The following is a 27,367-nucleotide window of genomic DNA, read 5'->3' on the forward strand; positions in this document are numbered from 1 at the left end:
CAACTTTCCCCTGAAATGTTTCTTAGTGTCCTTCATATTTCTCGAGATTTTTGCCCGGCTCATTTAAAATGGGACACCCTGTGTAGAAAATCGTGGCTGAAAGAGAAATGTCAAGTCAGAGAGAACACGCTCTGGATGATATATATAACTTCACTTTATTAGATTTATTAGTCAGACTCATCACCAAAAATTATACCTATAACGGAAAATAGTGATTATATTGTATATAATCGACATTTAAACAAAAAAGCGCTTGTAAATGACGGTGTGTCTCCTCACGATGCTATTGTTAAGTTAAAAATAGTCTAGATTAAATAATGACGTTACAGTTTGTTACAGTGAATTGTGCGATACGGACAAACGGTTTGCCAAGACGGTTTGCCTGCTTGCGATGTCTGCGATGCTTGCCGCCGTTGTTCGTCTTCGCGCGTAGATACGTTTCTTCCTCTCTCTCTCTCTCTCTCTCTCTCTCTCTCTCTCTCTCTCTCTCTCTCTCTCTCTCTCTCTCTGTCTCTCTATCTATCTATCTCTCTATCTCTCTCTCTCTCTCTCACCATACGGTGTGTGCTTTATTCGCGTGATACTCTGGCACTAACGAGTACTTTCGTTATATAAACAACATCGCGTTATCCGTTAGACTCCAATTCACGTGGTCGATCATGCGGAGTTCCCCGTTTCTAGGTATATGTCGTACGATGCTCAACTCTCGACAGCGCAGTTTAGTGTTTCAGTGGAAGTAAAGCAATATCGAACTATTGAGACGACGGTGTCTGACACCATCCACGAGTGACGCTCGGAGGCCTAGTAATCTCGTTCTCTGCTAGCTATATATGTGTACAACGCTCGTCTCGCCCGGTGTGATCGGGGCGAGTGTTCTGTGCGACCGACAGGTTTGAGCAAAAGTTCTCTGTGTACGATAGAAAATGGTGTAAATGTATAAAAGAGCGACTCGAAGACGATAAAACTTTTGTCCATACCATGCATAACACACCATCGCAGCGTCTCCCTCCCTCACGATCTCGATATGCGAGTACCTGGTCGCACATGGAGATGTATAATATTTAAGAAAGAAAATTGTTCGCCCAATAATCCGGACTTCACTATTGGTACGTATAATTATATATATATATATATATATTATATATATATTACAGTCGTTAAAGGAGCTCAGTGCGGTCTTCGCGAAAGTCGACCATCTTGATTCAAGATGTCTGAATTGGGGTCGGTGAGTCGATGAAGAATTCACGTCCCCCGACGAATTTAATGATTTAGAAGATACTCTCAGACGACAGAAGATTTCTTTTCAAGCAATACTTTAGTGAATACATTATTACCGCTTATCACTGCGACTGCGTACCGCCGATGCGTATAATTTATTATCGATGTTCGTTAGACGCGCGCGCAGTCTCGCGTACGATCGAAGTAATTCCGTCATACGTTGCAAGCAAAACATATAGTATCAGGTGACCTGTCTTTTTTTTTCCTCCCTTAGCTACGCACTATCCACAAGAAGACAATAAATAATAATAGTAAGAATATGAATAAATTGATAATGTCTCTTGGACGACGATATCTCTAGTGAGTTATGCTGTTAAGGAGAGATGCGTAGGCTATGCATTATCGTGGTTTAAACGCGCTCTTAACCGAGTGAATCGATGGCCGTGGTGCTAAGACCGTTGTGACTGATGGTGGTTTTAAATTGTTCTGGCACTGGATATTCAGCCTGCAACACGAGACACACATTGTATAGCGCAGTCGCACGAGACCGCGTAAGAGTAATATTCGCAAGTTACTCCAAGTCTCGTAAACTGCTAAATTAATTCTTACGTAATCTCCATTGGCCTTGGGCACCATGACGTTCATTTCGCTAGATTTGCTGGTGATGAGCTCCACGTCAAGAGAGTCTGCGCTCAGATACATTTGGCAGCCGTCCGTTTTGTCGATCGAGATTGTGGGTACTTTTCCGAGGACCTGTAGAAGGTGCACATGAGATTACTGCCAGCTGTTATGATTCTGATGCAACTCGCAGATAAGTTAACGATGCATGAATTGAAGTCGGAAAACAATTTTGTCGAGTTTATATTTGAAGATATAAGAATAGCTTTATATGAAATTTCCAAATGTCATCAAGATAACAAAAGTTAAGGCATTCTACTGTAACAGCATATTCTTGAGATTAAATAGAAAATAAAAGAGTTTAGTACCATTTTCTTTTCCAACAAATAATTACCGAGATATTGTAAGCCAAATATTGAAGAAGTTTTTCTTAAATATCTTAAGAAATATCGGGCAAATAAAAAAAATATTTCAAACAAAAGTTGTCCAAATTAGTTGGTAGAAAAGGATAATGTCATGAAAAACAGAGGGTTTTCATTTAAGATTTTAAAGTTCACCTTGAAATTTCCGTAACTGCTCTCAGCGTCATACGAGTATCGCCATTTGATGAATATGTTAAAATAATACAACTTTTGTCCGGAATATTTTTGTCTGCTGCGCTCAATTTTCGAGATATTCGATTAAGACAGATGGTTTGGGACACTGTGTATATGTGTTTATAATATAATAAATTATATATATATATATATATATAGAAAGAGAGAGAGGGAGAGAGAGAATTATATAGGCATAGATTTTTACATAAATATACAGGATGTCCGGGATCTTTTAAAAAGTTATGAAGATTAAATGGATTAAACTAAGACTAAAAGTCAAACGCCATTTTGCAAAAGTCGCAATAGCTATTAAGTTTTATCGCAAAAATCGCAATAGTTATTGATCACAATAGTTATTAATGATTGAAAATGACCACACCTAGAAGCTCTTTTAATTGATAATTTGAAAATTTGCGTACTTATTTGCAACATGATAATTTTTTTATATTCAGAATGACCTAACCTACAATTATTATAACAGCTATTGTGCCTAGTGACAGGTTCAAGATTCAAGGTTCAAAGTTCGATATGTTCATATCTATCGTTAGACACAATAGCTATCAATTGTAGATTAAGCCATTCTAAACAAAAAAATCCCTTACTATTTTGCAAATAAGTACGCAAATTTTCAAATTATCAATTAAAAGGTCCTCTATACGTAGGCATTTCCAATAATTGATCATTAATTATTAATCATCAATAACTTAATAATTATTGCAATTTTTGCAAGATGGTACTTGCCCCGACAGAACAGAAAATCACGATGACATCAAAATGACCGAATCATGATGGAAAAAAAAAAGAATTTTCCTAATCATTTTGACGTCATCATGATTTTCTGTTCTGCTTGAGTTACTTTTCTTCTCGGACTGATCTGATTAATCTTCACAATTTTTCCAGAAGACCGCGGACATCCTGTATAATTACATCTATACAGAGTGAAGAAAAGGTCCCGGACCGGTAAAATATTTCGAAAACCAAGCATTTTAGAAATGTTTCGAACAAAAGTCGCATGATTTCAAAGAGGGCATAAAATAACTATATTATTTTGTTTACAAATGGCACCACTTTTGAGATATTCACTGATCATTAAATGGATTTTCTTAAATGGAAACTCCAATTTTTTATCACATCATCTTTTTGTAGCAATTAATTTGAACAACTTTTGTCTGAAACATTTTTTTATTGGCCTAATATGTTTTGAGATATTTAAGGAAAATTTCATAACTTTTTCAATATTTAACTCACAATATCTTGCTAATTTGTCGGAAGAGAAAGACTTTTTTGCTCTATTTAATCTCAAGAATATATTGTTATAATAACGCCCTGACTTTTGTTAACTTTTGAAACTTTTGGAAATTTTAAAATCATCAAATTAACAAGTCAGAGTGCTATTGTAACAATATATTCTTGAGATTAAATAGAACAAAAAAGTCCGCTAGCACTTTTTCTTTCGACAAATAGCGAGATATCGTAAGTTAAATATTGAAAAAGTTATCAAGTTTTTCTTGAATATCTCAAAAAATATTAGGCAAATAAAAAAATGTTTCAGACAAAAGTTGTTTCAATTAATCGGTAGAAAAAGATAGTATAATAAAAAATTAGGGTTTCCATTTAAGAAAAGTAATGATCAGTGAGTATCTCGAAAATGGTGTTATGAGTGAACAAAATGATATAGTTGTTTTATATTCCCCTTGAAATCATACAACTTTTGTCCGAAACATTTTTTTCTAAAATGCTTGATTTCCGAGATATTTTACCGGTCCGGGACTTTTTCCTCACCCTGTATAATATCCACATAAAGATCCATAATTCTGTATAGATATATAATATTTCTTTATATAGATACAAGTGTAAATTAATTTTTTTCATGCCTGTTACGCACTTGTAGCGCCGGATATTATTGAATTCACCGAGATGAAACCCGATTTCTCCATCCTCGGTCCTCGGGTTTCGCAAAATAACAATTGCCGCGCGCACGATCGGAGCTCTCGCTGGCCGCGCTGAACATGTATCGGTAATGGAAGATGTAGAATCTGACAGCTCCTCGAATTTTATACGCGCCGTTTGTCTGTGTTAATAACCGTCCAGACGCACATCTCGCGGGTTGGAAAATGCCGTGGAAGCTCGGTAAGTTCGCTCTTACTGTTCCAACGTGTCAACCGCTGTCGGATACATAACGGTGGTCCACGCGTTGGAAAGCCTGCCTGTTCACTGAATCACCCGGAAACTACAAACTTTCCCGCAGGTGGAAATTTCGAAGGTGTACAGCCAATGTGCGAGGCGAGTTGGAAGGAGTGCGCGACCGCAGTGACGAATTATTTATGGTTCGAGATAGTATCCGACGTCGTGGACTTCTTAGCGAAGGAAGGGATGACATGGGTACGTGAGAAAGGATGACACTCCCCCCCTCTCCACTTCCATTCGCTGCATTATCACTCTAAGTTGAATCTTGTGCCTGCGGAGGTCTCAAGCGAATGAACTGTCTCTCCCCGTAGGCCCTGGCGATAGCCATCATTTCCACGATACTCTTCTGTGCAAAGTCTCGCAGAAGTAAGCACGTGGACAACAGCATCAGGAGCAGACAGATGCTGAGCAAAGTCGGATATAAAATCCACGACCTGGAGTTGAAGGTGAACGTCTTAACGTACAAGGTGCAGTACGGGACGTGGCCGTTGCCGCACGAAATCTACAGTTTAAACCCGAAGAAGTTGCAGAAGATCAGGATGACCTTGTCCAACCCGCTTGACCGTAAAAGCTGGATAAAGCACGTGCTGCTGAGGTACGTAAAGGAGCGGGAAGTGTCAGACAGATAATGGACCTTCTCAGTGAGTCGACTGCAAGATAGAGCAGTCTAGTGTCTTCACATCCACTGCATGGTGAAACTACGTTTGCTTCAGTCCTTCGCAGAGCGATATGTATGCTCCTCGTGCGAACGTCCACGGCCCATCCGCAGCAGGACTGCCCGATTTCTTCGAGGCAAGACACGAACGTGCTGCTGCGCATCGTACTCAACGCGGTAATTTATCAACAGACTGCAGCAGCATTGAAACCTCAAAGTCTACCAGTGACCAGTCTGTCAAGTACAAAAATTAGGAATATATTGGCCGATCGCCTCGCTTTAACTCTCAATCAGCCTACTGTCGATAATGCTGGCGTGTTCTTCCTTGACGCTTTTCGCCACGAGGAACAGCTAGTGTCCACACGACATGCTGGAAATGTCGTGCTACGCTTCTTCTCTCGATAACCGACCCGATCCGTTCCTGCCGACAGCCTGTGTTCAAGAACTTCCCGTCCGAGGAACGCGAGTGCCGGGGGAAGCGACCTCTCCAAGAGCGGTGATCTTACGTTGCAACATCGGAAGAACATGCAGCTTCTACCTCTGGTAGACGAGCGCAACCGTCGATCCTCGAGGACGCTCTCAACGCGGCACGGCGAGTCCGTCTCGACCGCGTCGAACGCCAAGTTCAACCCGTGCCAAGATTTCACGAACACCGTGCACAGGTGCAAGTCGTTTCTCAAAGAACTGCGACGCGACGACGAACGTTACTCAATACGTCCGTCGAGTCACTCGTCGGAGAGGAGAGTGTCTTCCTTGACAGATGCGCACGCGAACGGACAGGTGAATTTTTCCGATCCTCCTGTAAATTGCTTCTTGTTTCTTTCACGGATGTAAAATTATCAATTTTAAATCTGGAGCTGTCTATTTCGAGCGTAAAATTGTCGAAATGTTTGAAATGTGAAATTGTTGATTTTTAATGTATAACTTCCAGTTTTAAATGTGAAATCAATTTGAAATATAAAATTGTTGTGATTTTGACTGCGAAGTTGATCTTAAGTATGAAATTGTCGATTTGAAATGTGAAATTGCCAATTTGAAATGTGAAATTGTTGACTTGTGGTATAAAATTCTCGATTTTAAGTGTAAAATTTCCGATTTTAAATGTGAAGCAGATTTGAAATATGAAATTGTCGATTTTAAATGTGAAGTCGATTTGAAATATGAAATTGTCAATTTCTGAAATGTGAAATTGTCGACTTGAAATATGAAATTGCCGATTTGAAATATGAAATTGTCGAGTTGAAATGCTGAAAATTGTCGACTTTAGACGTAAAATTCTTGATCTTGAATGTAAAATTGTCGATTTTAAATGTAAAATTTCCGATTTTAAATCGGAAGTCGATTTGGAATATGAAATTATCGGCTTTTGAAATATCAAATTGTCCATTAAAAATGTGAAATTATCGATTTTAAACGATTTAAAATTGTTAATTTTGAATGTAAAATTGTCGATTAAAAATGTGAAATTATCGATTTTAAACGATTCAAATTGTTGATTTTGAATGTAAAATTGTCGATTTTTAATATAAATTTTCCGATTTTAAATATGAAGTCGATTTGAAATATGAAATTGTCGATTTGAAATGTGAAATTGATTTGAAATATTAAATTATCGATTTTTGAAACATGAAATTGCTGATTTGAAATGTGAAATTGCCAGTTTGAAATGTGAAATTGATGATTTTAAATGTAAAACTGTCGACTTCAAATGTAAAATTTTTGTCAATTTTTAATATAAAATTATTAATTTTAAATGTAAATAATTTTGATATAAATTATCAATTTTAGAATTAAATACGCAAATATGCAATTACGACACATAAATATAATTTTACTTGCGTAAAATTACTAATTTTAAAAATTATTAATTTGTAAAATTGCTAATTTCATATGTGTAAAGTTACACTTACATATCTTAATTATATATATTTGCGTATTAAAATTATTCATGTGAAAATCGTATTCGCACGAAAAATCGCATTAATTTCACATATAGAATTATCAATCTTGCACTCTTAGCCAGCTTCGCTCACGGCGGAGAAGCGGAAGACGTCGGACGCTGCTCGCGAGGAAGAACCGAGAAGAAAGGACACGAGCGGTGTGCAAGGGCACGTGAGAGAAGTGGCGAACGACGAAAATACGGAGGACGTGGAGCAAGTGCACCGACGAAGCGACGCAGACGCATCCTCCGACGCCGTAGCAGTGGCGAACAACGATCTCGCGTTCCCGCGGGAACTTCTTCAGGGTCTCCTGACGGACGAGCCGGCAACCCGCAAGGCGCGAGCGTCCCGGGAAACTTTGTACGCGGTTCGAAGGAGGCTTCAAAGCTTACACAACGTGCTGCGGATGTACGAGAACACGAGTCAGCCCTCGGAGAGGCGGAAGCCGCCGGACCAGACTTCGGTGATTGGTGCCATCGACGCGCTCGCCTCCAAGATCGAGGAGCTCGAGGGGGAGAAAGTCCACGCGAGTCCTGGAAGCGGCTTGAGGCGAGCTTCACCGCGTACACGACGCCCGATCGCGGCCAGCTGCGACTACTTCAAGTTCGACCGCGCGGATGAGAGCTCATCCTCCGTGGCCGAGTGCTCGTCGAACATGTCTGCCAAGACGTACCAGTACTCCAGCGACGTAACCCTGCGGAATATTCGTTTCAAAGAGTACAGTCAGCTTAATGCACAGCGAGCCGCCTGCGCGAGTGACCTTGCGGCCCTCGCGGGTGGTTGGAAGCGGCTTCCGCCTGTCTACAGTGCGATTTCACGCGAGTCGAGGAATCCTGAAGAACAAGGCGAGAGAGATGTGCGAGAACGGGACATGAAATCGAGATCGCAGGGCGGCGCGAACGCAACGAGGGCGAGCGTTTCCTTCGACCTCGCAGAACAGAACGCCGCGGCGATGTCGGAAAAGACAGAATGCGCCTCGTCGTCCGAGGACGTCGAGGTGAAGAAATGTGGAGCACCTTCGACGAGAGCAACCGCCACCGAGAAGATTAGCGACACACTCGACAGAGAACGATACCAAGAGAGCAGTCTGGTGGTATCTCGAAGCAGTAGTCGAAGCAAGATTTCTCTGAGAAGCGGTCGGGAGAGCCAGTCGACGGCGTTGCTGCTGCGAGAGGCGCTGCTCTTCAAGCGGGCCCTGCTGACGCGAGTGGAGTCCGAGAAGAGGAGCCTGACACGCGGCACGGAAAAGGACAACGTCGCGAAGGAACCACCGGCGGGGTATGGGGCGCAAGTCGCGAGCAAGGATAACCTGCCGGCGATGCTGGTGAACATCGAGACGGAGAGACCGGTTGTCGACGCCGTCCATAGGAAGTTCGATCGACGTTACGTCCGCTTGGAGATGAAGCAACGAAAAGACCTGCGAGACGCGAGCGTTCTGGCGCGTCGCGACGACGAGGGCGACGACGAGTTCGCCCGCGAGACACCGTCCGAGTACTTCAGCATCTGCGACCTGGCGCTCGCCGACGACGAGCAGGTCGAGAGCAGCGCGACGCTGTCGTTGGAGCCGCCGATCTACGAGAAAGTCATCTCAATCGTGATACCGGTCGATATGGAGCGGCAAGATCCGCTGGAAGATGGCGACGACGCGGTCGGCAAGCGGCTGCCGGTGATGCTCGAGCTGGAGGGTCTCATACTGGACCGCTTGAGGAACATCAGGAATTACATGGATGTTTTCCTTCACAGCCAAAACAGAGCGATCTTCAAGGCGCTCAAGGCTCTTCAGGGTCCGATCGAGGGCGACTCCTCCACCCGATGCCCGGACGAGGCTCACAAATTCAAGAACAGCGAAGACGGAGTCCTAAAAGGCCGAAGACGCGTTTCCACGCCAAGCGAGCCGCTTGCGAATATAGAATGCTCTTCAACGACATTTGTCGACCCGAATTCCGTTGCTGACCAATCGAAACGCGACTACTCAGCGTATAGGGAAGCGAGGGAGAGCGACGGTGTCACCTGCGATCCCGGGAAGTGGTCATTGTCTTCTTCGCCGCCGATGAGAAACGAGACGTTGAATGCGCTGAACCTGCGCGAGCCTGAAGTGAACGCGGCGAACTCACCGCCCCGCATGAAGCAGCGCTCGGAAGCGAGACGCTCCCAGCGGGCGAGTTCCCGGGGCAAAGCCAAGAGCGACGTGTCTCTGATAGCTGGTTCAAGCAAGAAGTTGAACATCAGCCTACGCCCGAAGAGGTCGCACTCGTCGCTCACGCAGCGTGACACTTTGGAGCGCATCCGCAGGATATTGCGTCAGTCTGACGCCAAGTCACGCGACGGCGAGGACGAGTGCACGAAGAGTGAGAGTGAGTCACAGTCGGCGACGCCGTCCAGGTCCGTCCTGCTGTCGCAAGGACTCTCCGCTAGATCATGCATACCGATCCTGAGAAATCGTTTGGAGGCGGCTCGAATGAGACAACAGACGAGCGCGAGGAGTCCCACGAGGAGCCCGCTGACGATGCTGTGGAGAGAAAATGTCTGTGCGAGGAGATACGCGGCCGACGAGGAAGCTGCGCGAGGAAGGAGCAGCATGCCGATAGACGAAGGTTCAGGCACGGAGGAGGTCGCGTTCAGTTTGACTAAAGCGAGCACAGCGAAGAACCGGGAGGAAGTCGTGGAGGAGAACAGCGCGGCTACGCACAGAGACGGTAATATAACGGCAACGAATAGTACACGGATCTTTTCCGATGGTCTAAGGTCAGAAGCTCCGGGAACTGATAAGGGGCGCGCAGATAAGCATAAGAGATTTACGTGCGATGGCAGATCGGACATGATGATAACGGAGCGCCTGGGGAATACAGCTCCTAAGACGTTGACCATTATTTCCATAACGACGAGTGATGACTCACGGGAGAGCCGTCCGGCGAGTTCGTTCATCTTGAGAACAAAGAACGCCGGCTCCGCGACGAATTCGCCGGAGCTTAAAGCAGAACCGCAGGCTGCCGCCGTCGAGAAGATGGAGAAGGAAGTGACCGCGAAACCTTCCATCACTGATACATGCACATCGATGAGCGACCTGCGCTGAGCTGATTAACCACGACGCGCGCGTCATCTCCGTCTCGCTTGTCTCGCGGATATTTGTCTTTTACTCGCCGGATTCTTTTGTAAGAGTACATTTTTTGTCGAATAAACGGGCTTGCGATTGCTCAGACTAAGTGTTATCTGGTATTCTGGAGTTAAGAGGAACAGCGAGGGAGAAGAAGAGTGGTTTCTCGCGGCACAGGAGAGTGAGCTCCTTCGTTTTTGCACTCGGTGAAGTGACTTGTACCTTGTTAAGCACGACCTTGTATCTGACTACAAGGGGTCTCGTTTGAGAGAGTAAGTAAGTAAGCGAGTGATGGAAAGTGTGGCAGTACGTACCTGCATTTGTACACTTTGACAATTGACGAACTCGATACTGGACACGAGGGAATCGAATACGATGGACGATTTGCGGCAGGAATCCATCACGACGGAATTCACCTTGCCCTTGACGGTGAGTGTGCTGTCTTGGCATCGAAATATGTAAACCACATTGTTCATTTCCGCGTTGTCGATCATTAAATTCTCGCCTTTCTGGTACTCCTGCAACAGGTAGAGAAAGTTGTAAAGAGTTGTGTCTTTTCTTGTCTTGTATCTCTGTCTTGGAAAAAATGTACATTGCTTCTTCTATTTTCCTTTCAAGATATTCTTCAAGAAAAACATATGCTGCAATCAAATAAATATTATATACTTATTCTATATTATTATATACTTTCTATATTATTATTTCTATATTATTATATACTTATTCTTCAAGCATTTTATAATTTTATATAATCGCAAACCTATCTGGTGCTGATGATAAACTATCACAAGTTTATCATCAGCATCAGATTCAATCAAAATACATTCTGAAGTAAGTTTAGTGTTTCAAAAAACCAAGAATATTAAATTAAAATAAAAGTTTGGTTTATTTTCCCTAGAGAATTTTTCTATAAAGTACAAGTGTCATAAAATTCTTGAAGAAAGAAAATAAATTTTTCTTTCAAATATATTTTCTAAAATTTTGATACTTTTCATATTTACTTAACATTTGAAAACTTTTCTCAAATTTGTGATAAATTTGTTTTAAGAAACTATTATGAAGAAAATATTCTTTGTCAAAGTAACCATTAAAAGAAGAAAACTAAATAATTGCATTAGTAGAATGATATTTTAATAATATATTATAATAATATTATAATGTTATAATTATAAAATTCTTGAAGAGAGAAGATAAATTTTTCTTTTAAATATATTTTCTAAAATTTGGATACTTTTCATATTTACTTAACATTTGAAAACCTTTCTTAAATTTGTGATAAATTTATTTTAAGAGATTGTTATGTAAAGAAAATATTCTTTGTTGAAGATACCTACTGAAAAAATAAAACCAAATATAATTGCATTAGTAGAATAATATTTTAATAATATTAAAAATAATAATATTATAAAATTCCTGAAAAGAGAGAACAAATTTTTCTTTTAAATATATTTCCTGAAATTTGAATACTTTCCATATTTATTTAATATTTGAAAACTTTTCTCAGACTTGCGATAAATACATTTTAAGAGACTATTACGAAGAAAATATTCTTTGCCGAAGGTATCTATTAAAAGAAAGAAATTGAATAATCGCACTATTAAAATATTTTAATATTATAAAATTCTTGAAAAGAGAGAATAAATTTTTCTTTTGAATATATCTTCTAACATTTGGATATTTTTCATATTTATTTAACATTTGAAAACTTTTCTCAGATTTGTGATAAACACATTTTAAGAGACTACCCAGGCAGCACAATATCCAAAACTGGGACATAAGACGTCTTTAAGATGTCTTTAAGTCGACTTAAAGATGTCTTATTTTCAGACATCTTAAAGACGACTTAAAGATGTCTTAAAGACGTCTTATGTCCCAGTTTTGGACATATGTGCGGTCTGGGTACGAAAAGACTTACGAAATTACGAGGAAAATATTCATCGTTGAAAATAACCGTTAAAAGAAATAAATTGAATAATTGCACTAATAGAATGATATTTTAATAATATTATAAAATTTTTGATAAGAGAGAATAAATAAATTTTTCTTTCGAATATATTTCTTGAAATTTGCATACTTTTCTTTTGGAATTTATTTTTTGGATATATTTTTTAAAATTAGGATATTTAGTTGACACTTGACAACTTTTTTCAAATTTGCGACAAATATTTTAAAAGACTATTGCAAAGAAAATATTTTTGGTTAAAATAATCATTAGAAAAAGAAAATCGAATAATTGCACTAATAAAACGATATTTTAATATTATAAAATTCTTGAAGAAAATAAATATTTCTTTTGAATATATTTTCTAAAATTTACATACTTTTCATATTTATTTAATATTTAAAAACTTTTCTCAGATTTGCGACAAATACATTTTAAGAGACTACAAAGAGACTTACGAGATTATAAATAAAATATTCTTTGTCGGAAATAACCATTGAAAGAAGGAAATGGAATATAATCGCATTAGTAGAATGATATTTTAATAATATTATAAAATTCTTGAAGAGATAGAATAAATTTTTCTCTTTTGAATATATTTCCTAAAATTTAAATATTTTTCATATTTAATTGACATTTGAAACCTTTTTTCAAATTTGCGATAAATACATTTTAAGAGAATATTTCGAAGAAAATATTCTTTGTCGAAGGTAACCATTAAAAGAAGGAAACCGAATAATCGCGCATTAATAAAATGATATTTTTCTCTTCTTGTACAGATGCAGATTATGAAAAGTTAACTACCCACCACGAGCCATTTCTTGCCGTCTCTGGTAAATACGGATGGTTTGTCGATAGGCGCGTTCGCCGGTAACACATTCTTCATCGGCGTCACGCTGGCGATTGCTGGCGCCTTGAATGGCGCGGGTCCGGATCTCAGGGAAGGATTTTTATGCGTCTGCATGTCCGAAGTGACTTTCTTCAAATCTACGACACACAGACATTGGATCGATCAAGATGAAAATTGTCATCAATGTGATCGGTTAATCAGCTAATCGAGAATGAGCCTGATCGTTTAAAAATCGACGTAAAGAAATATTCTCACTCTTCGTGATATCTTCTCCCTGATTGATCTGAGCGAAAAGAGCGCTCCTGTCGTCGTTGATCATGGATAGTGGTGCGATGATGTCTCCGATTGGCATCGACGGAGGTGGCGGAGGCGGGATGCCTGCTGGTGCGGCGCCAGTTTTTCCCCACACTAAGCCTGTCGTGTGATGTTGACGGACATACTGCTGCAGATCGGTCAACGTTTGTACCCACGCTTTACACCAGTCTATATGCATTTTGTCTCTGCGAACAGAAGGTATATCTTCGCAAACTGCTCTTCCCTCCACAAAATCGCAGAACTATTATTCCTTATCTGACAAAAGCTTACTTCTCTTTCCAATCCTTCAACACGCGATTAGTATAAAACTGGCCGGCGTCATTCATCTCCTTAACGTACGGAGCTGGCGTGGGCGATACCGCGACCCATCCCAGAGCGGGGATACTTTCGCTGATCGCCGACAGATGATTGAAGAACGGGGAGCCACGATTCTTCTCGCGGAACTCCTGAATCCGCTGGATTTGCGCGGACATGGGCTCGAGCAGAGCCACATGCTCCGACTGGTTCGCCGGTGCTGCACGGCTCGCCGCCGTGTGTATAAACTGCAGCTGAAACCTGAAATCAAGCAGGAACGTTCAACCTGTGCATGATATACGCGCGGCGCTTGGCTTCATGGCTGGGATATAAAACGAAGGCATCACTAACTGGAAAGCTTTCTCAACGAGTTTGCTGTGAGCGGCTACGTCGCCGCCGATCTTCTGACTTAATTCTAGGTACTCCTTCACCGGCCCGGCTAAGAGGTCTTCGAACCCGGCTACGGACATGCTTGCGGACTGCTCTGGGATTATTCGTTCGCTCGAACAAATCGAATCCGACGATGATTGCGGCGAGTCCTGCGTGGACGAGCTGTTTCTTGCCGGCGTGGACTTTGGCGAAGGTACTTGCACGGAAGTCTCTTGAGTTTGGACCGACGAAGGTACCGGCACTTTCTCAAGCCTCCTTGTCACGTCCTCCAGCCGGTTCACCAACTGCTCCAGATACTCGTCCCTGTCGCTGACCTCACCGCAACCTGGAACGCGACATGAAATCATGAAACCATTGGTGAGTACATTACATTTCCGATGGTTGACGTCAACCGCTCGTTCTGTATTCAACACGACATCGTCGAAGGCTCTCGATATCGCCAGAGGAAAACATGCATCAAGATACTTCAAGTTTCGGACTTGATCTCGGATGCTCGTGCTTTTCGGGAAAGCACGGATATCTTTCCCGTCTGTAGAAAAATCCACCACGTTAACGTTATCTTGCAGGCGTGGCTGGTGCCACCGCGACGACACAAAGAGGGAGGCGGGCTTTTCCGCCGAGGGAACCGCCGAAAATCTCTGGAAACTTCGGACGAAGCCTCGTCGAGTACTTGGAACGCTAATTATAGAACGCGTAATGTGCTAAATATAGTCACGTTAGCGCAACATAACGCTGCGTCGCGTCAGGAACATTGCGTATGCCATTGCATCGACACACACGTTCCGCCTGTCGGAGGAGCCAACAACAAGTACTACTGACGATACTTATCGCCCAGGTCCTGGAGGAATCCCGCGATCGCGACGGGACACCGCAAGCGCGACGCGGCGCAGGGCACCACTGGACTTTCCGAAAATTCGCGACAAACTGAAAGACAGCTGAGATGACGTCCGGCGTGCGAGAACACTCCAAACTATTATTAGAGAAACCGCCAACATCGTGCGGGAAGTATACATAAATACGCGCGGCGAGTGTGTGATTCACACGTAACATAATCGCGAGCGATATTAGCGGTTTCGAGAGGAACACGACCGTACATTTCAAGATCTAAGCATCACGTAGAAATAAGTGCTCGGCTCAGGCCGGTTCTTTCCGACCTCTCAGCTGCCGAGTTCGCTTTCCCCGCGAGGACGGCGACCTGAGGACCAAACTCAGTTTGCTTCTTCAGCAACTCCTCCTGAGGACCAAACTCAGTTTGCTTCTTCAGCAAGCGACTCCTCCCGAGGACCAAACTCAGTCTGCTTCTTCAGTTGCTGAAGAAACGAACTGAGACGTCCACGAGATGCCGGGAAAGCGGCGACTATCGATACACTCGTCGTCGGCGCGGACAACGAAGAGGGCCGGCTACTTCGGTTCATGCAGCAGGCGCGCACAGAGGGGACTCGGGGCGGTTGGAAATTGATAGGCGAGCCCTAACCGGTGTGCACCCTCGGTCCTAGTGGGTCGAACCTCACTCTGTGCTCCGTGTTCTGCGCGACTTGCAACAACTCGGAGAAGAATCTGTGCCGCCTCAGGGCGAGCTCGTCGCGAGCTACCGGCGTCGCCGGCGGTTCCTGCATGCCGCTGCATCCTTCTCGCACGTGCTCGCCGGAGCTCTTCTCCAGAAGATCGTGTTGCTGCGTCGCCCAATCGGAGAGCAGGCCAGCTACGGAAACGACACACGTCACAATACGTCGAAAGGTCGCGCCGGGCAAACAGAGAGACTTGTCTCGCGGCTTCTCGAGCCGCGCGCTCCACCCTGTTCTCCCCCCTTCCCGCCCATCGCGAGCTCTTAAACTCTTGGTCTCTGGTGTCTTTCGAAGTCGAATTATCGATCACGACGCGCCGGAGGTATCGACAGGTTCTCGGTCGCGAATGTATACTACGAGTGGAATCGTCAGAGACTCGAAGACGCACCCTCCAGCGGTCGCCCTCGGGATAAAGTCCCGGAGATCGCGAGCGATCTCGAGGGAGCTTCTTCGCGAGGCGACCGCGCGCGCGCGACAATCTTCTCACTCGATTCTTTGGGTGGACGAGGACGCAACATTGAACTGGTCGACTGCCACATCACGCGTTACCTCGTTAATTGTCCTCAGTTATAAAACAAACGGCCAGCGCATCCACGACACCAGCGAAGTTGACGGGTGGTGCCGTACCTGGTTGCGCCTTGTCAGCCGCGTCGCTTTCGCCCTCGAAAACCGAGTCGTCGCCCTCGTCGTCCGCCCCGTCGTCGACCGTCCTCTCTATGTAGCCCGCGTCGCAGTAAAGATTCGTCTTGGCGGCGCAGGTCAGGACTTTCGCCTCGGCAGCATCACCCTCCGCCTGGTCCCCGACGGGACCATCATCACTCGCCTCGGCTTTCTCGCCGGTGGGAGCGCTCGTCTTCTCGCTGCTTTGCTCCTCGTCCCGGGGGCCTTCCTCGACCACCCGCTCGATTTCCTTCATCACGGCAGTGGCGAGCGACGAGATCTCCTTCACGAGTTTCACGTCTTCGTGTTCATCGATCTGGAGAGTCGCTTCCTCTCCCGCCGCGCCCGACTCTGGACTTTTCTCCTCGGGACTCACCTCGGCTTTGTTTACCTCGGCCTCTGCCGCCTTCGAAGCTGCTTTGTCCTCGCTTCCTTCAGCTTCCTGTTGCTCGGACGGGGACTCTTCCGGAGCAGGAAGAGCCGGGGCGTCGGTTGCAAGGAGAGCCGACTCCTCCACCGGAACTTCCTCGACCTTCTCGGCCTCCTCCGTTTCTTCCGCTCGCGGTACGTCGCCGTTCGCTTTAACCGCCTTCGGCGACGTCCCCGTCTCGTCGTCCACCTTCTCTATCATCTTCCGCGATGACGTCGGAGTGTCGTTCGAGTCGGAGTCGGTGTTCGATTGCGACCCCTTCGAGCTGGTACACCTGCAGCACTTGAACATTGCTCGGCTTTGCTTTGTTTATCTGCGATATCTCGTCTCTCAAGTATTGTCGTCGGCTTGTTGTTATGTCTCTCACGCGGCCGCCGTATCCTCTCGTCCTTGATATCGCTTATTCGTCTCTAACGGCCTAGTCGTTTACTCGCTCGGTCGCGATGTCCTCACAAAATCGATGAAAAAAACGCTCTTGCCTCTCGCGAGCACGTAAATTCTCTTCTAAATTAATATCGCGAAATCTCACGAGCTAGCTGATCCTGATGAGCTTGCGGCAAATCTAACAGTCACTGTCCGGTATAAAAATTCGGTGCGGTCGACTCTCTCTCTCTCTCTCTCCCTCTCTCGGTGCGAGACGCACTCGTCAGCTCAATGTAAAACTTGTATTTTACGTTCGCACGCAAGGTAAAACTCGACGGAACAAATAAATATGCTTGACCGAGTTCTCTTCAACAAGGAACACGCGTTTCTCGGTAAACTCCTACAGGAAATTCAACAGACGCGAACAATATAAAACTCGATAGATCCAACAATCTCGTCATCCGCGACCTTGGCGACGTGTTTCTTACTTCGTGTGTGAGCCGCCGCTTTTCTCGTCCCTCTCGTCTAGCTTCTCTCTTCACGAGGGGAGTCTCCCGGTGATGCGTCGGGCAACTCGCTCTCGCTCGTCAATGTGCATAAAAGAGTGCAGGGTGGCGATTGTTGCTTCACATTAGACGCTGCTGCACGACTCCGGCTCACTCGCTTGTCGCGCAAATGTGATTCCTGCTTAACTAACAGCTTGCTCGCGACTGCACGATCCGCGGTCGCCTCGGGACGCTTTAATAGACAGCCCGGCGATAAATATGGGAGGTCAAACTTAACGGATGAAGCTGCCGTAGCGCGCTTCGAATCCACCAATAAAATCCCGCCCCTCTTGGGAACGGTCGCAGGAGCGCGTTTGAAACGCAAAACTCGGCGAGCTTGGGTTGCGATTCCGCAGGCAACAACGACGCGCTTCCAGGAGACCCCGCGACCTCTCGGCCGAGGACTATGCGCGATCTTTGCTTGATTACTAAAGGACACTCGGGAAAGTATTCTCCCCGGGACGCTCGTTATTCACTGAAAAGAATTCAATCGCGCAGATCGGGGGATGAAGAGCCGCCGCTTATCGGTGACACTCTCTCGGCGCACTTTACTCAGGCACCGAGGCGGATAATCGAGAGTCCTGGAGCACTCGGCCGCGCCGCAGGAGGGACGTTCGTCCCATCTCACGGTGTCAGTCGCCGCACGCCCGCAGCCGTCCCGGCGTGATGACGAGAGATGCGCAAAAGCCGGCAAAAGTGCACTTGTGTGTGTGTAATCTAGGCGGAAAAAGGCAGGCGGAAGCTTTGGCAAGTCGGCGAAGAAGTCGGAAGAGAAAACTTTGGCGGCGTTTCGCGGAGAACTTTTTTGCGAGGAAGGAAGATAAGGGGGGATAAGGAGGAACGCGGCGGGACCACCGGGACGAGCAACGGGAGAACCGGCGAGGAGAAGGCTGACGAGGAAGGCGGAGGCAAAGGCGGCGGCTGGATAACGTCCCGACGCCCCGGTCCGACGTTCCCAGTTTCGACCGGCGCGGTGCGTCGCATCGCGCCGCGTCGTCTCACCTCGCCGCGCCGCGCCGCGCCTTCACCTCGTCACACCTCGCCCGGGTCCCCACCAGCGAGTGCTGCCGCTGGTCGGACGAGAGCCGAAATCATGCTGTGTACATTTATCCGCTGGAACTGGCTGAAATATCGGCCTGATGCATAATTTCGAAGTTGTAGCGGAAGTCTGTCCGAGAAGAAAGGAAATTTTCCCTACTGATAAATTTCTATTGACATCTAAAATGAGATTTCCGGAAAATTTCCTGTTGTCCCGAGATCCCAGTTGTTTCATATGGTATCTCAATTGAGATATGAAAAAATGAGTAACAATATTTCAATTGAAATATAAAAAAACAGCTTCTCTACTTTTCTTAACTGAAATATAATTACTTATTTTTCAAAATTTCTATTGAGGTCTAAAATGGAATTTCCAAAAAATTTCCCATATGAGATCCCAGTTGTTTCATATATCTCAATTAAGATATCGTATGAAAAAATGAGTAATAATATTTCAATCGAAATATAAAAAAACAACTTTTCTACTTTCCTTAACTGAGATATCATTAATTATTTTTTTAAATTTCTATTGAGGTCTAAAATGGAATTTCCAAAAAATTTCCCATATGAGATCCCAGTTGTTTCATATGATATCTCAATTGAGATATCGTATGAAAAAATGAGTAATAATATTTCAATCGAAATATAAAAAAGCAGCTTCTCTACTTTTCTTAACTGAAATATCATTACTTATTTTTTTAAATTTCTATTGAGGTCTAAAATGGAATTTCCAAAAAATTTCTCATATGAGATCTCAATTATTTCATGTGATATCTCAATTGAGATATCATATGAAAAATGAATAATGATATTTCAATCGAAATATCATGTGGAAAATAAAACAACTTTTCTAATTGAAATATCATTAGTTATTTTTTAAAATTTCTATTGGGGTCTAAAATGGAATTTCCAAAAAATTTCCCATATGAGATCCCAGTTATTTCATATCTCAATTGAGATATCACATGAAAAAATGAATAATGATATTTCAATTGAGATGTCAAGTGAAAAATACAAAAACTTTTCCTATTTTTCTGATTTGGAATATCGTTACTTATGTTTTTAAATTTTTATTCAGATCTAAAATGGAATTTCCAAAAAATTTCTCATATGAAATCCCAGTTGTTTCATAATTTCCATTTTCTAAAATTTCCATTGAGATTTAAAATAGAATTTCTAAAAAAATTTCCCATGTAAGATCTCACTTGTTTCATATGATATCTCAATTAGGATTCTTCTGAAAAAATAAGTATTGATATTTCAATTGAGATATCATGTGAAAAATAAAAAGCTTTTCTATTTTTCTAAATTGAAATATCTTTATTTATAATTAATTGAAATATCTTTATATATCATTACTTATTTTTTCATATGATTTTTCATGTGATATCTCAATAGAAATATCATTGATTATCTTTTTAAATTTCTATTAAGATCTGAAATAAAATTAAAAAAAAATTTCCCATATGAGATCCCAATTGTTTCATATGATATCTCTCAATTGAGAGATATCATATGAAAAATTAGTAGTGATATTTCAATTGAGATATGAAAAATAAAAAAGTTTTTCTATTTTTCTCAACTGTATGAAATATAATTACTTTCATTTTCATATGATCATTCATATGATGTCCCAATTGAAATATCATTTCTTATTTCTTTTAATTTCTATTGAGATTTAAAGTGAAGTTTCTAAAAAATTTTTCATATGAAATCCCAGTTGTTTCATATGATACCTCAATTAAGATATCACACGAAAAAATGAATAATGATGTTTCAATTAAGTCATGTGGAAAATAGAAAAGTTTTTTCTATTTTTCTCAATTGAAATATCATTATTTATTTTCTCAATAATAGGGAAATTTTTCGGAAATCTCATTTTAGATCTCAATAGAAATGTTCGAACAGAAGTTCATAATGTTTCACACGTCACTTTAGAGTCTCTTAGAGCAGGACTAGGGCTTTAAAACAATGTGATGTACGAAACATAACAAAAAATCCTTCTTCTCTTAGACAAACTTCCGTCGGGAAGTAAACGCTGCGGAATTAAGCACCAACTCAACATCTCGCCGAGCGGAGCGACGAAACGCAGACGAACGCGCCACAAGGAGCAGCTTCTTCGCTTCCGCCGCGTCAGGCGGTTTTCAGCACGTTTATAGTCGAGCTGCAGCGATCACTCGAACGCGTGCGCCTCGTCGGCAGAAATTATCGCGGATTTTCAGGGCGGACATTTGAGATCTCGGGAGAATCAACGGCACGTTACTCGTCTCTCGCGCTCGCAGCAGCAACTTACGATTTTGCCATAAGTGCAACAGGTTCCTATAAGCCTCCGGCAGGATCGCCGACTCGCTCTTTCTTTTCCTACGCTTTTCCTCGCCCGGCATCTCGTTGCCTTCCCTTCGACGTGATTCGCACCGGAGACTCTTCGCTCGGAAGAGAGGAAAGGAACTCGGCCGGCTCGAAGCGACGTGAAACGCGTGCGACTCGATGGAACGGCGGGGTATGACTAATGAATGATGATAACGGATCGAGAGCCGATCTAGACCGTGCGAGCGGCTGAATCTTAATCTCTCTCGATCGAATCTCAGGGACGTGTCAGTGACGAGGCGAAGCAGCGAATTCGCGCGTAAATCAGCAGCTTTGCAGTCTCCCTCTAATTCCGTCCTTTTCGGAAATCGCAATATTCGGAATCGTTTCTCCCTTTTCTAAAATCAGATCCGTCTCTCCCTTTTTCGCAAAAACCTTCAAAAGAGAAGCAAAGGCTGAGTGCTGTCAAGTCCGAATAAAAAATCTTGAAAAATCTAAAGCTCGTCCGGCGGTTTAGCTACACACCGTAAGACACTTCCTGTAGCTGACGTCGGATGATCACGTCATGACATCCTGCGGAAAGGCAAGATGACCGGAGGAAAGTCACGGGAAGAGGAAGCTGGAAGAGGACAGACTCCGCGGGAAACGGAGGAATTGCACTTTGCAGGACACACTGAAAGATCGAAACGGCGGCTGTCGGCCCGACGGGTTACCCGTCGCGCCGACGGCGCGGTGATACGTCACCGACGTCAAACGTCAGATGGAGGTGCGTGACTCACGCGGAGGAACGCCGAAGCCGGAACGCGGCGGCGGATAACCAAGAATCGCTCGCGGACGATTTGCCAGCGTGTACCGGAGCGACGAACGCACTCGCGAGCGGTCGCGCGTATTGACGTGACGATTCCTCCGGCGATGAGTCGAGGAGGAGCCTTCGGCAGAGCGGTGCTCTGCTCGATGCCCTGTCGCGGTCGCGACGACGTTCGTCGTCGCCGCGAGTAAACGGCGTTGTCCACTCACCGTGAGCGAAAATTTCCACGCAACTCGCCGCCGCACACGGTCCTTCCTTCGCAGGATCGACGAGGACAGCCAAGGGCGATCTGTCGTACGCAGAAATCCCGACCCGACGATACTAGCGTGCGATACACTTGGGGCGTTTGCCGTTTGCCGTGCCGTTTGCCGGATGCCGGAAGTACACACCGTTCTCCACTTAGCTCGACTTGGCGACGGCGACGCGGCGGCTTGAAAGCGCCAATCGCAGGCACGCATGTGCGCTTATCTTCGGCTTCCGCGCGCAGACGGAGCCGCATGGTGGCGTGTAATCGTCGCAGTCGCACTGAGCCGTGCAGCCGTCTAATGTGTTCGCGTAGTCACGGATTCACCTTTATTTAGTTGATTTCATCAGCAAAGGCACCTGCTGATCGACTTATTATCGTTATCAACGTTGTGTGATCGTAGATATCCTCATTGAATTGAATTTTGTTACAAAATAAGTGTTGATTGCACCGTAGACGCTTGACAACGAGATAAGGATGAGCACGAAGTTCCTATTTACCGAGTCGACGGAGATCCTCAATGTTTTGCCGCATTATCACACTCTCTTGAAGACGATCTTGGTGATCTCACTCGTTTGGTTTATTTCAAAGAGACGAAAGAATAACTCGATACCCTCGGATGAGTTGGTAGAGAGCAAGCTAGCGGAATGGCAACCGGAACCTCTGATAGGTGAACCACCGAAAGAACACCCTTCGTTGAATCCCAAGTATGTCAATGCCAAAATTGGAAGGCGAATAATTATCAACGGCAAGAATTGCCTCAATTTGGGTACGCACAATTATTTGAATTTAAGTAATGACTCCAAAGTAGAGGAGAGTGCAGTAGCTGCTGTAGAGAAGTATGGTGTTGGTTCTTGCGGGCCACGTGCCTTCTATGGGACTGTTGATGTACATCTTGAATTAGAAGAACGCTTGGCTAAGTTTACAAATACAGAGGAGGCTGTTATATATTCATATGGATTTAGTGCCATAGCATCCGCAATTGGGGCTTACTGTAAACGCAATGACTTGATATTTGTAGACGAGCAAGTAAATTTTGCTATACAAAAAGGATTGGATGCATCTCGAGCAAATATTCAATATTTTAAGCACAACGATGTTCAAGATTTACATAATCTCTTGATAAAACAAGCAGACGTAGATAAGCAAAATCCTAAGAAAGCTGCAAAGACTAAACGCTTCTTGATCATAGAAGGTATTTACAATAAAACAGGAAGTATTTGTCCCTTACCGGAACTATTAGACCTCTGCAAGCAGTACAAATTAAGGATTTTTATCGATGAATCTATATCGCTTGGTACCCTCGGTCCACATGGAAAAGGTGTTACAGAATATTTTAACATTCCAATAACTGACATTGATATGATAATGGGTAAGAGTAACATAGATATGTATATTTTGTGCAGTGACACACTTTTGTTCTCAGTATATTATGTATAATAATTTATGTTTTTCTTATAGGGTCTTTGGAATCAGCTTTTGGATCCATTGGAGGCTTTTGTGTAGGAACATCTTTTGTTATTGAACATCAACGTTTATCTGGACTCGGCTATTGTTTCTCAGCTTCTCTACCACCTTTTCTGTCATCTATTGCTATTGCTTGTCTGGATATTATAGAGAATAATTTGCAGATATTTCAGTCTTTAAAAAATAATGCTCTAGCAGTAGATAGCGGTCTCAAAAGTATTTCGGCATTTGAATGTCCAAGTTTCGCAGAGTCACCTATGAAACATCTATATCTAAAGGATAAAAAAGACTATGCCACTGAAGAGAAATTATTATGTGCAATATCTAACAAATGTATTGAAAATAACTTAGCAGTTATACTTCCTGCCTATCTGGAAGCAGAAATACTTAAACCAAGACCTAGTATTAAACTTTGTGTATCTACTGACTTATCCAAGAATGACATCGATTTTGCACTAGATACCTTGAAAAAATGTGCAGAAGAAGTTTTATCATGTCATGTTATACACGATAGGAACGAATCTTTATAAAAATAAATATATTAAGAGTTTATATAAGTATCAAAATTTTTATAATTTTATAATTTAACTTTGTATTGTGTTATACTTGTAACTTTGGTGTTATGAATATTTTATTATTAATGGTTAATAAAAATTCAACCAACTATTATTTCTAACAATACATTTTTTATAACCGTTGATTAATTTAGAAAGCAAAAACGTATTCGAAGAGAAGGTAACATTTTGACAGTTTAAACTTTGTAAACAAGCAACAATTAATCTTTTATATCAATTTTGTATACTATTTTTTTATTTGTTCTTAAGGAGATGCCATACTTGTCGACAAAATATTAATATTTTTCTGCAAAATGACGTTGCATTTATCAGAGAGAAACCTAAGAACGGCCACGGCCGCGTTTTGCTTGAGGCGCTTTTTCGCGACTGTTTGATACCGCGCTCTGCATCCATTTTTAGCTGGGAACTATTTGCTGCATCCATTGTCTGGCGCGCCGGTAAAGTCTCCACTTGGTGCGAGTCCGTGCTACGTCCGCTTTCAGTCGCACGGCGTGCGCAAGCAAACGCGGTCGTGGCCGCTCTCAGGTTTCTCTCTGACCCAACTTGCCCAGAACCATCTATGGAATTGAATTGAATTGGACTCTACTCTACATCATTCTTTAACTCTATGGTCATATGTATTGCGCCATCTTTATTACTTAGCCATTTTCTTACATCCGTTGTGAGGTACGTTGGGTCCTCGTGTTATTTTTACGATATTAATATGTACGATATTAATGTTTTGGTAGTTTTGATATTTCCAGTCTGGAGAATTAATACTATCCATTGTCATTATTTGTAGTTAAAAATAATATGAAGTTATATACAAATATCTTTTTGATATTTTGAATGGAAATTAAGAGGTTATAAAATTATGTTCTGAACGAATAAAAGCTGTACAGTAGGATAAATTGAAAGAATCCTTATTAATATTGATGTAAATGTGCATTAAAATAATAAGAAAACTACTTTTTAATATTAAAACAATTCGTTAACATTAAAAAAATATAAAAAACTTGAAAGAGAAAATAAAAAATAACTGATAAACTTGTTATATATAGGTTTTATACATAGAAGATATGTTAATATAATCTAAACGGAAGAAATGATTAGTATAAACTTTTAAATTTCTGATTTATTTTTAGTCCTTAAATTCCTACAAGGTATCCCTACACACTTTTCAAGATGGGTAGGGAGGACAAAACAACTTGGAAATCAAATTATTTTACTAAGCTTGTAGTAAGCATTTTTTTTTAATTTATATATTATATTATTTATAGCATTTACTAAAATGACCTTTTTTTAATATCAGCAACTATTGGATGATTATCCAAAATGTTTTATTGTGGGAGCAGACAATGTTGGTTCCAAGCAAATGCAACAAATACGCATGTCATTGCGTGGAAATGCAGTAGTTTTAATGGGCAAAAACACTATGATGAGAAAAGCTATTCGTGGTCATGTTGAGCGTAATGCTGCATTAGAAAAATTACTACCTCATATTCGTGGCAATGTTGGATTTGTTTTTACTCGTGGGGACTTAATTGAAGTAAGAGACAAGTTACTGGAGAATAAAGTGCGTGCACCTGCTAGAGCTGGTGCCATAGCACCCTTGAGTGTTGTCATTCCAGCTCAGAATACTGGACTTGGTCCTGAAAAAACTTCATTTTTCCAAGCGCTGAGTATACCAACCAAAATTTCAAAGGGTACCATTGAAATAATTGTAAGTACCTGTAGAGAAATTTATAAATTTAATATTTGAGATGTATTACTTCGCAAATATAAAAATATGTAAAATTTCAGAATGATGTCCATATTCTCAAACCTGGCGATAAAGTTGGAGCTTCTGAAGCTACGCTTCTAAATATGTTGAATATCTCTCCTTTCTCATATGGTTTACTTGTTGAACAAGTATATGATTCTGGTACAATTTTCGCTCCTGAAATTTTGGATATCAAACCCGAGGATCTCCGCGAGAAATTCCTGGCTGGAGTTGCAAATATAGCCTCGATTTGTCTGTCAATTGGTTATCCCACAGTCGCTAGTGCACCTCACAGCATTGCTAATGGCTTTAAGAACCTGTTGGCCATTGCTGCTGTCACTGATGTCGAATTTGCAGAGGCTGCTACTATCAAGGAATATATCAAGGTATGATTTTTTACATATATATATTTATTTTGGAAGAAGGATTGTATATATTATCTGAAAATTGGAGAACCCTAGGTTTAACTGTGTTTCATTTTTTAATAAATTATTACTCATAGTTAACATGGTATACATATATATCATTTAAAAATGTTTACAAGTTGAAAAATTTTTGCACAAGATTTAAAAAGGCTGCTATAAATTTCTAAACTAAATAAAAATAATAAACTGATTTGCTTTCATTTCTGAGATATTTAATACTTAATACAAAGGTAAAAAAATATATTTGAAAGTAAAAATTTTAATGCAATTGCTACCTTATAATAGACATTCAAAGTAATTGTTAAACAATTTTTCAATTTTAAAGAAAAAGACCATTTTCAATATCTGTTATAAATTAATGGTTTACATTAAGCATTAAATATTTTGAAGCTTTACAAGCTTCTGTATATAATATACATTGTTTTTTTTAATTTAGATGTACCGAGTATGTGTGCAAAATTTTTAATATATATTTATATAGCCATCTTGCTTTACTTTTGCTATTGAAAACTGTAGAGATTGATTTCTTTTTATGCAAGGCACAGATGTATTTCCTAGTATTTAATTATTCCTATACATAATGATGATGAACTTTGCACATCTAAAGATCTTGGTTCACGTGTCGGAGCTAGAAATAGCAGAACCCACCGATGCGTCAAGATCAAGGTTGAAATATTGCGTGGAAACGCTGTCTGAACCAATTATAGTGAAAAGACATTTTACCAACAAAAAAGCTATATCGATAAAGAGTAACGGAACTTTTCGGTTACAGGATCCAAGTAAGTTTGCTGCTGCAACTGTAGCAGCTCCATCAGCCACAACTGCCGATGCTCCTGTCGCGGAGAAGAAAGAAGAGAAGAAGGAGGAGTCCGAAGAGTCCGACGATGATATGGGATTCGGATTATTTGATTAAATAATTATCTAAAGGGCTCGTCTTTGATATTGGAATAAAACTCCATTTGTACGACTCCAGCTTTTACTGCGTACCAAACTCTCAGCTCTCCCTACGTTTAAACACGTCCGAATTGTTTTGAATATTATTGCACAAGGTGCAATATTTATTGTTACATAATGTTACGTTACGTTCTGTTACATAATAT

General features: G+C 42.2%; 5 protein-coding genes across 8 annotated transcripts; 4 read left to right on the forward strand and 1 right to left on the reverse strand.

Annotated features, from left to right (window-relative positions):
• Nucleotides 1-11: 11 nt before the first annotated feature.
• Nucleotides 12-22,204, reverse strand: capt (adenylyl cyclase-associated protein 1). 4 transcript variants are annotated; one of them, XM_011147990.3, is made up of 9 exons: nucleotides 16,292-18,631; nucleotides 15,574-15,801; nucleotides 14,061-14,424; nucleotides 13,686-13,970; nucleotides 13,356-13,600; nucleotides 13,059-13,237; nucleotides 10,623-10,826; nucleotides 1,828-1,971; nucleotides 12-1,723 (listed from the first exon to the last, which is right to left on the reverse strand). In XM_011147990.3, the coding sequence occupies exons 1-9, from the start codon at nucleotides 17,043-17,045 to the stop codon at nucleotides 1,640-1,642; spliced, it is 2,487 nt and encodes an 828-aa protein (XP_011146292.1). In that variant the 5' UTR covers nucleotides 17,046-18,631; the 3' UTR covers nucleotides 12-1,639. The 4 variants fall into 4 exon arrangements, with proteins under 4 accessions (XP_011146292.1, XP_025160343.1, XP_011146294.1 ...); XM_025304558.1 differs by having other exon boundaries at nucleotides 137-1,723; nucleotides 16,214-16,397; XM_011147992.3 differs by lacking the exons at nucleotides 15,574-15,801; nucleotides 16,292-18,631 and adding an exon at nucleotides 22,025-22,204 and having other exon boundaries at nucleotides 137-1,723.
• On the forward strand, nucleotides 4,293-5,566 carry LOC109504220 (uncharacterized). Its single transcript, XM_019843227.2, has 4 exons — nucleotides 4,293-4,562; nucleotides 4,681-4,814; nucleotides 4,931-5,214; nucleotides 5,333-5,566. The coding sequence occupies exons 1-4, from the start codon at nucleotides 4,547-4,549 to the stop codon at nucleotides 5,526-5,528; spliced, it is 630 nt and encodes a 209-aa protein (XP_019698786.1). The 5' UTR covers nucleotides 4,293-4,546; the 3' UTR covers nucleotides 5,529-5,566.
• On the forward strand, nucleotides 5,752-10,424 carry LOC109504219 (uncharacterized). The gene is made up of 2 exons (XM_019843226.2): nucleotides 5,752-6,054; nucleotides 7,294-10,424. The coding sequence occupies exons 1-2, from the start codon at nucleotides 5,800-5,802 to the stop codon at nucleotides 10,285-10,287; spliced, it is 3,249 nt and encodes a 1,082-aa protein (XP_019698785.1). The 5' UTR covers nucleotides 5,752-5,799; the 3' UTR covers nucleotides 10,288-10,424.
• A 140-nt stretch (nucleotides 22,205-22,344) lies between the features above and the next one.
• Nucleotides 22,345-24,087, forward strand: Spt-I (serine palmitoyltransferase subunit I). Its single transcript, XM_011147989.3, has 2 exons — nucleotides 22,345-23,431; nucleotides 23,521-24,087. The coding sequence occupies exons 1-2, from the start codon at nucleotides 22,537-22,539 to the stop codon at nucleotides 24,054-24,056; spliced, it is 1,431 nt and encodes a 476-aa protein (XP_011146291.1). The 5' UTR covers nucleotides 22,345-22,536; the 3' UTR covers nucleotides 24,057-24,087.
• Nucleotides 24,088-24,615: 528 nt separating this feature from the next.
• RpLP0 (ribosomal protein LP0) lies at nucleotides 24,616-27,239 on the forward strand. Its single transcript, XM_011147988.3, has 5 exons — nucleotides 24,616-24,767; nucleotides 25,226-25,319; nucleotides 25,393-25,803; nucleotides 25,884-26,228; nucleotides 27,040-27,239. Exons 2-5 carry the CDS (start codon nucleotides 25,266-25,268, stop codon nucleotides 27,178-27,180), a joined length of 951 nt encoding a protein of 316 aa, XP_011146290.1. The 5' UTR covers nucleotides 24,616-24,767; nucleotides 25,226-25,265; the 3' UTR covers nucleotides 27,181-27,239.
• Nucleotides 27,240-27,367: the final 128 nt, after the last annotated feature.

This window comes from Harpegnathos saltator, unplaced genomic scaffold (assembly GCF_003227715.2).
Source record: "Harpegnathos saltator strain DR-91 unplaced genomic scaffold, Hsal_v8.6 scaffold627, whole genome shotgun sequence".
In the NCBI taxonomy this organism is placed as follows: Eukaryota; Metazoa; Arthropoda; class Insecta; order Hymenoptera; family Formicidae; genus Harpegnathos; species Harpegnathos saltator.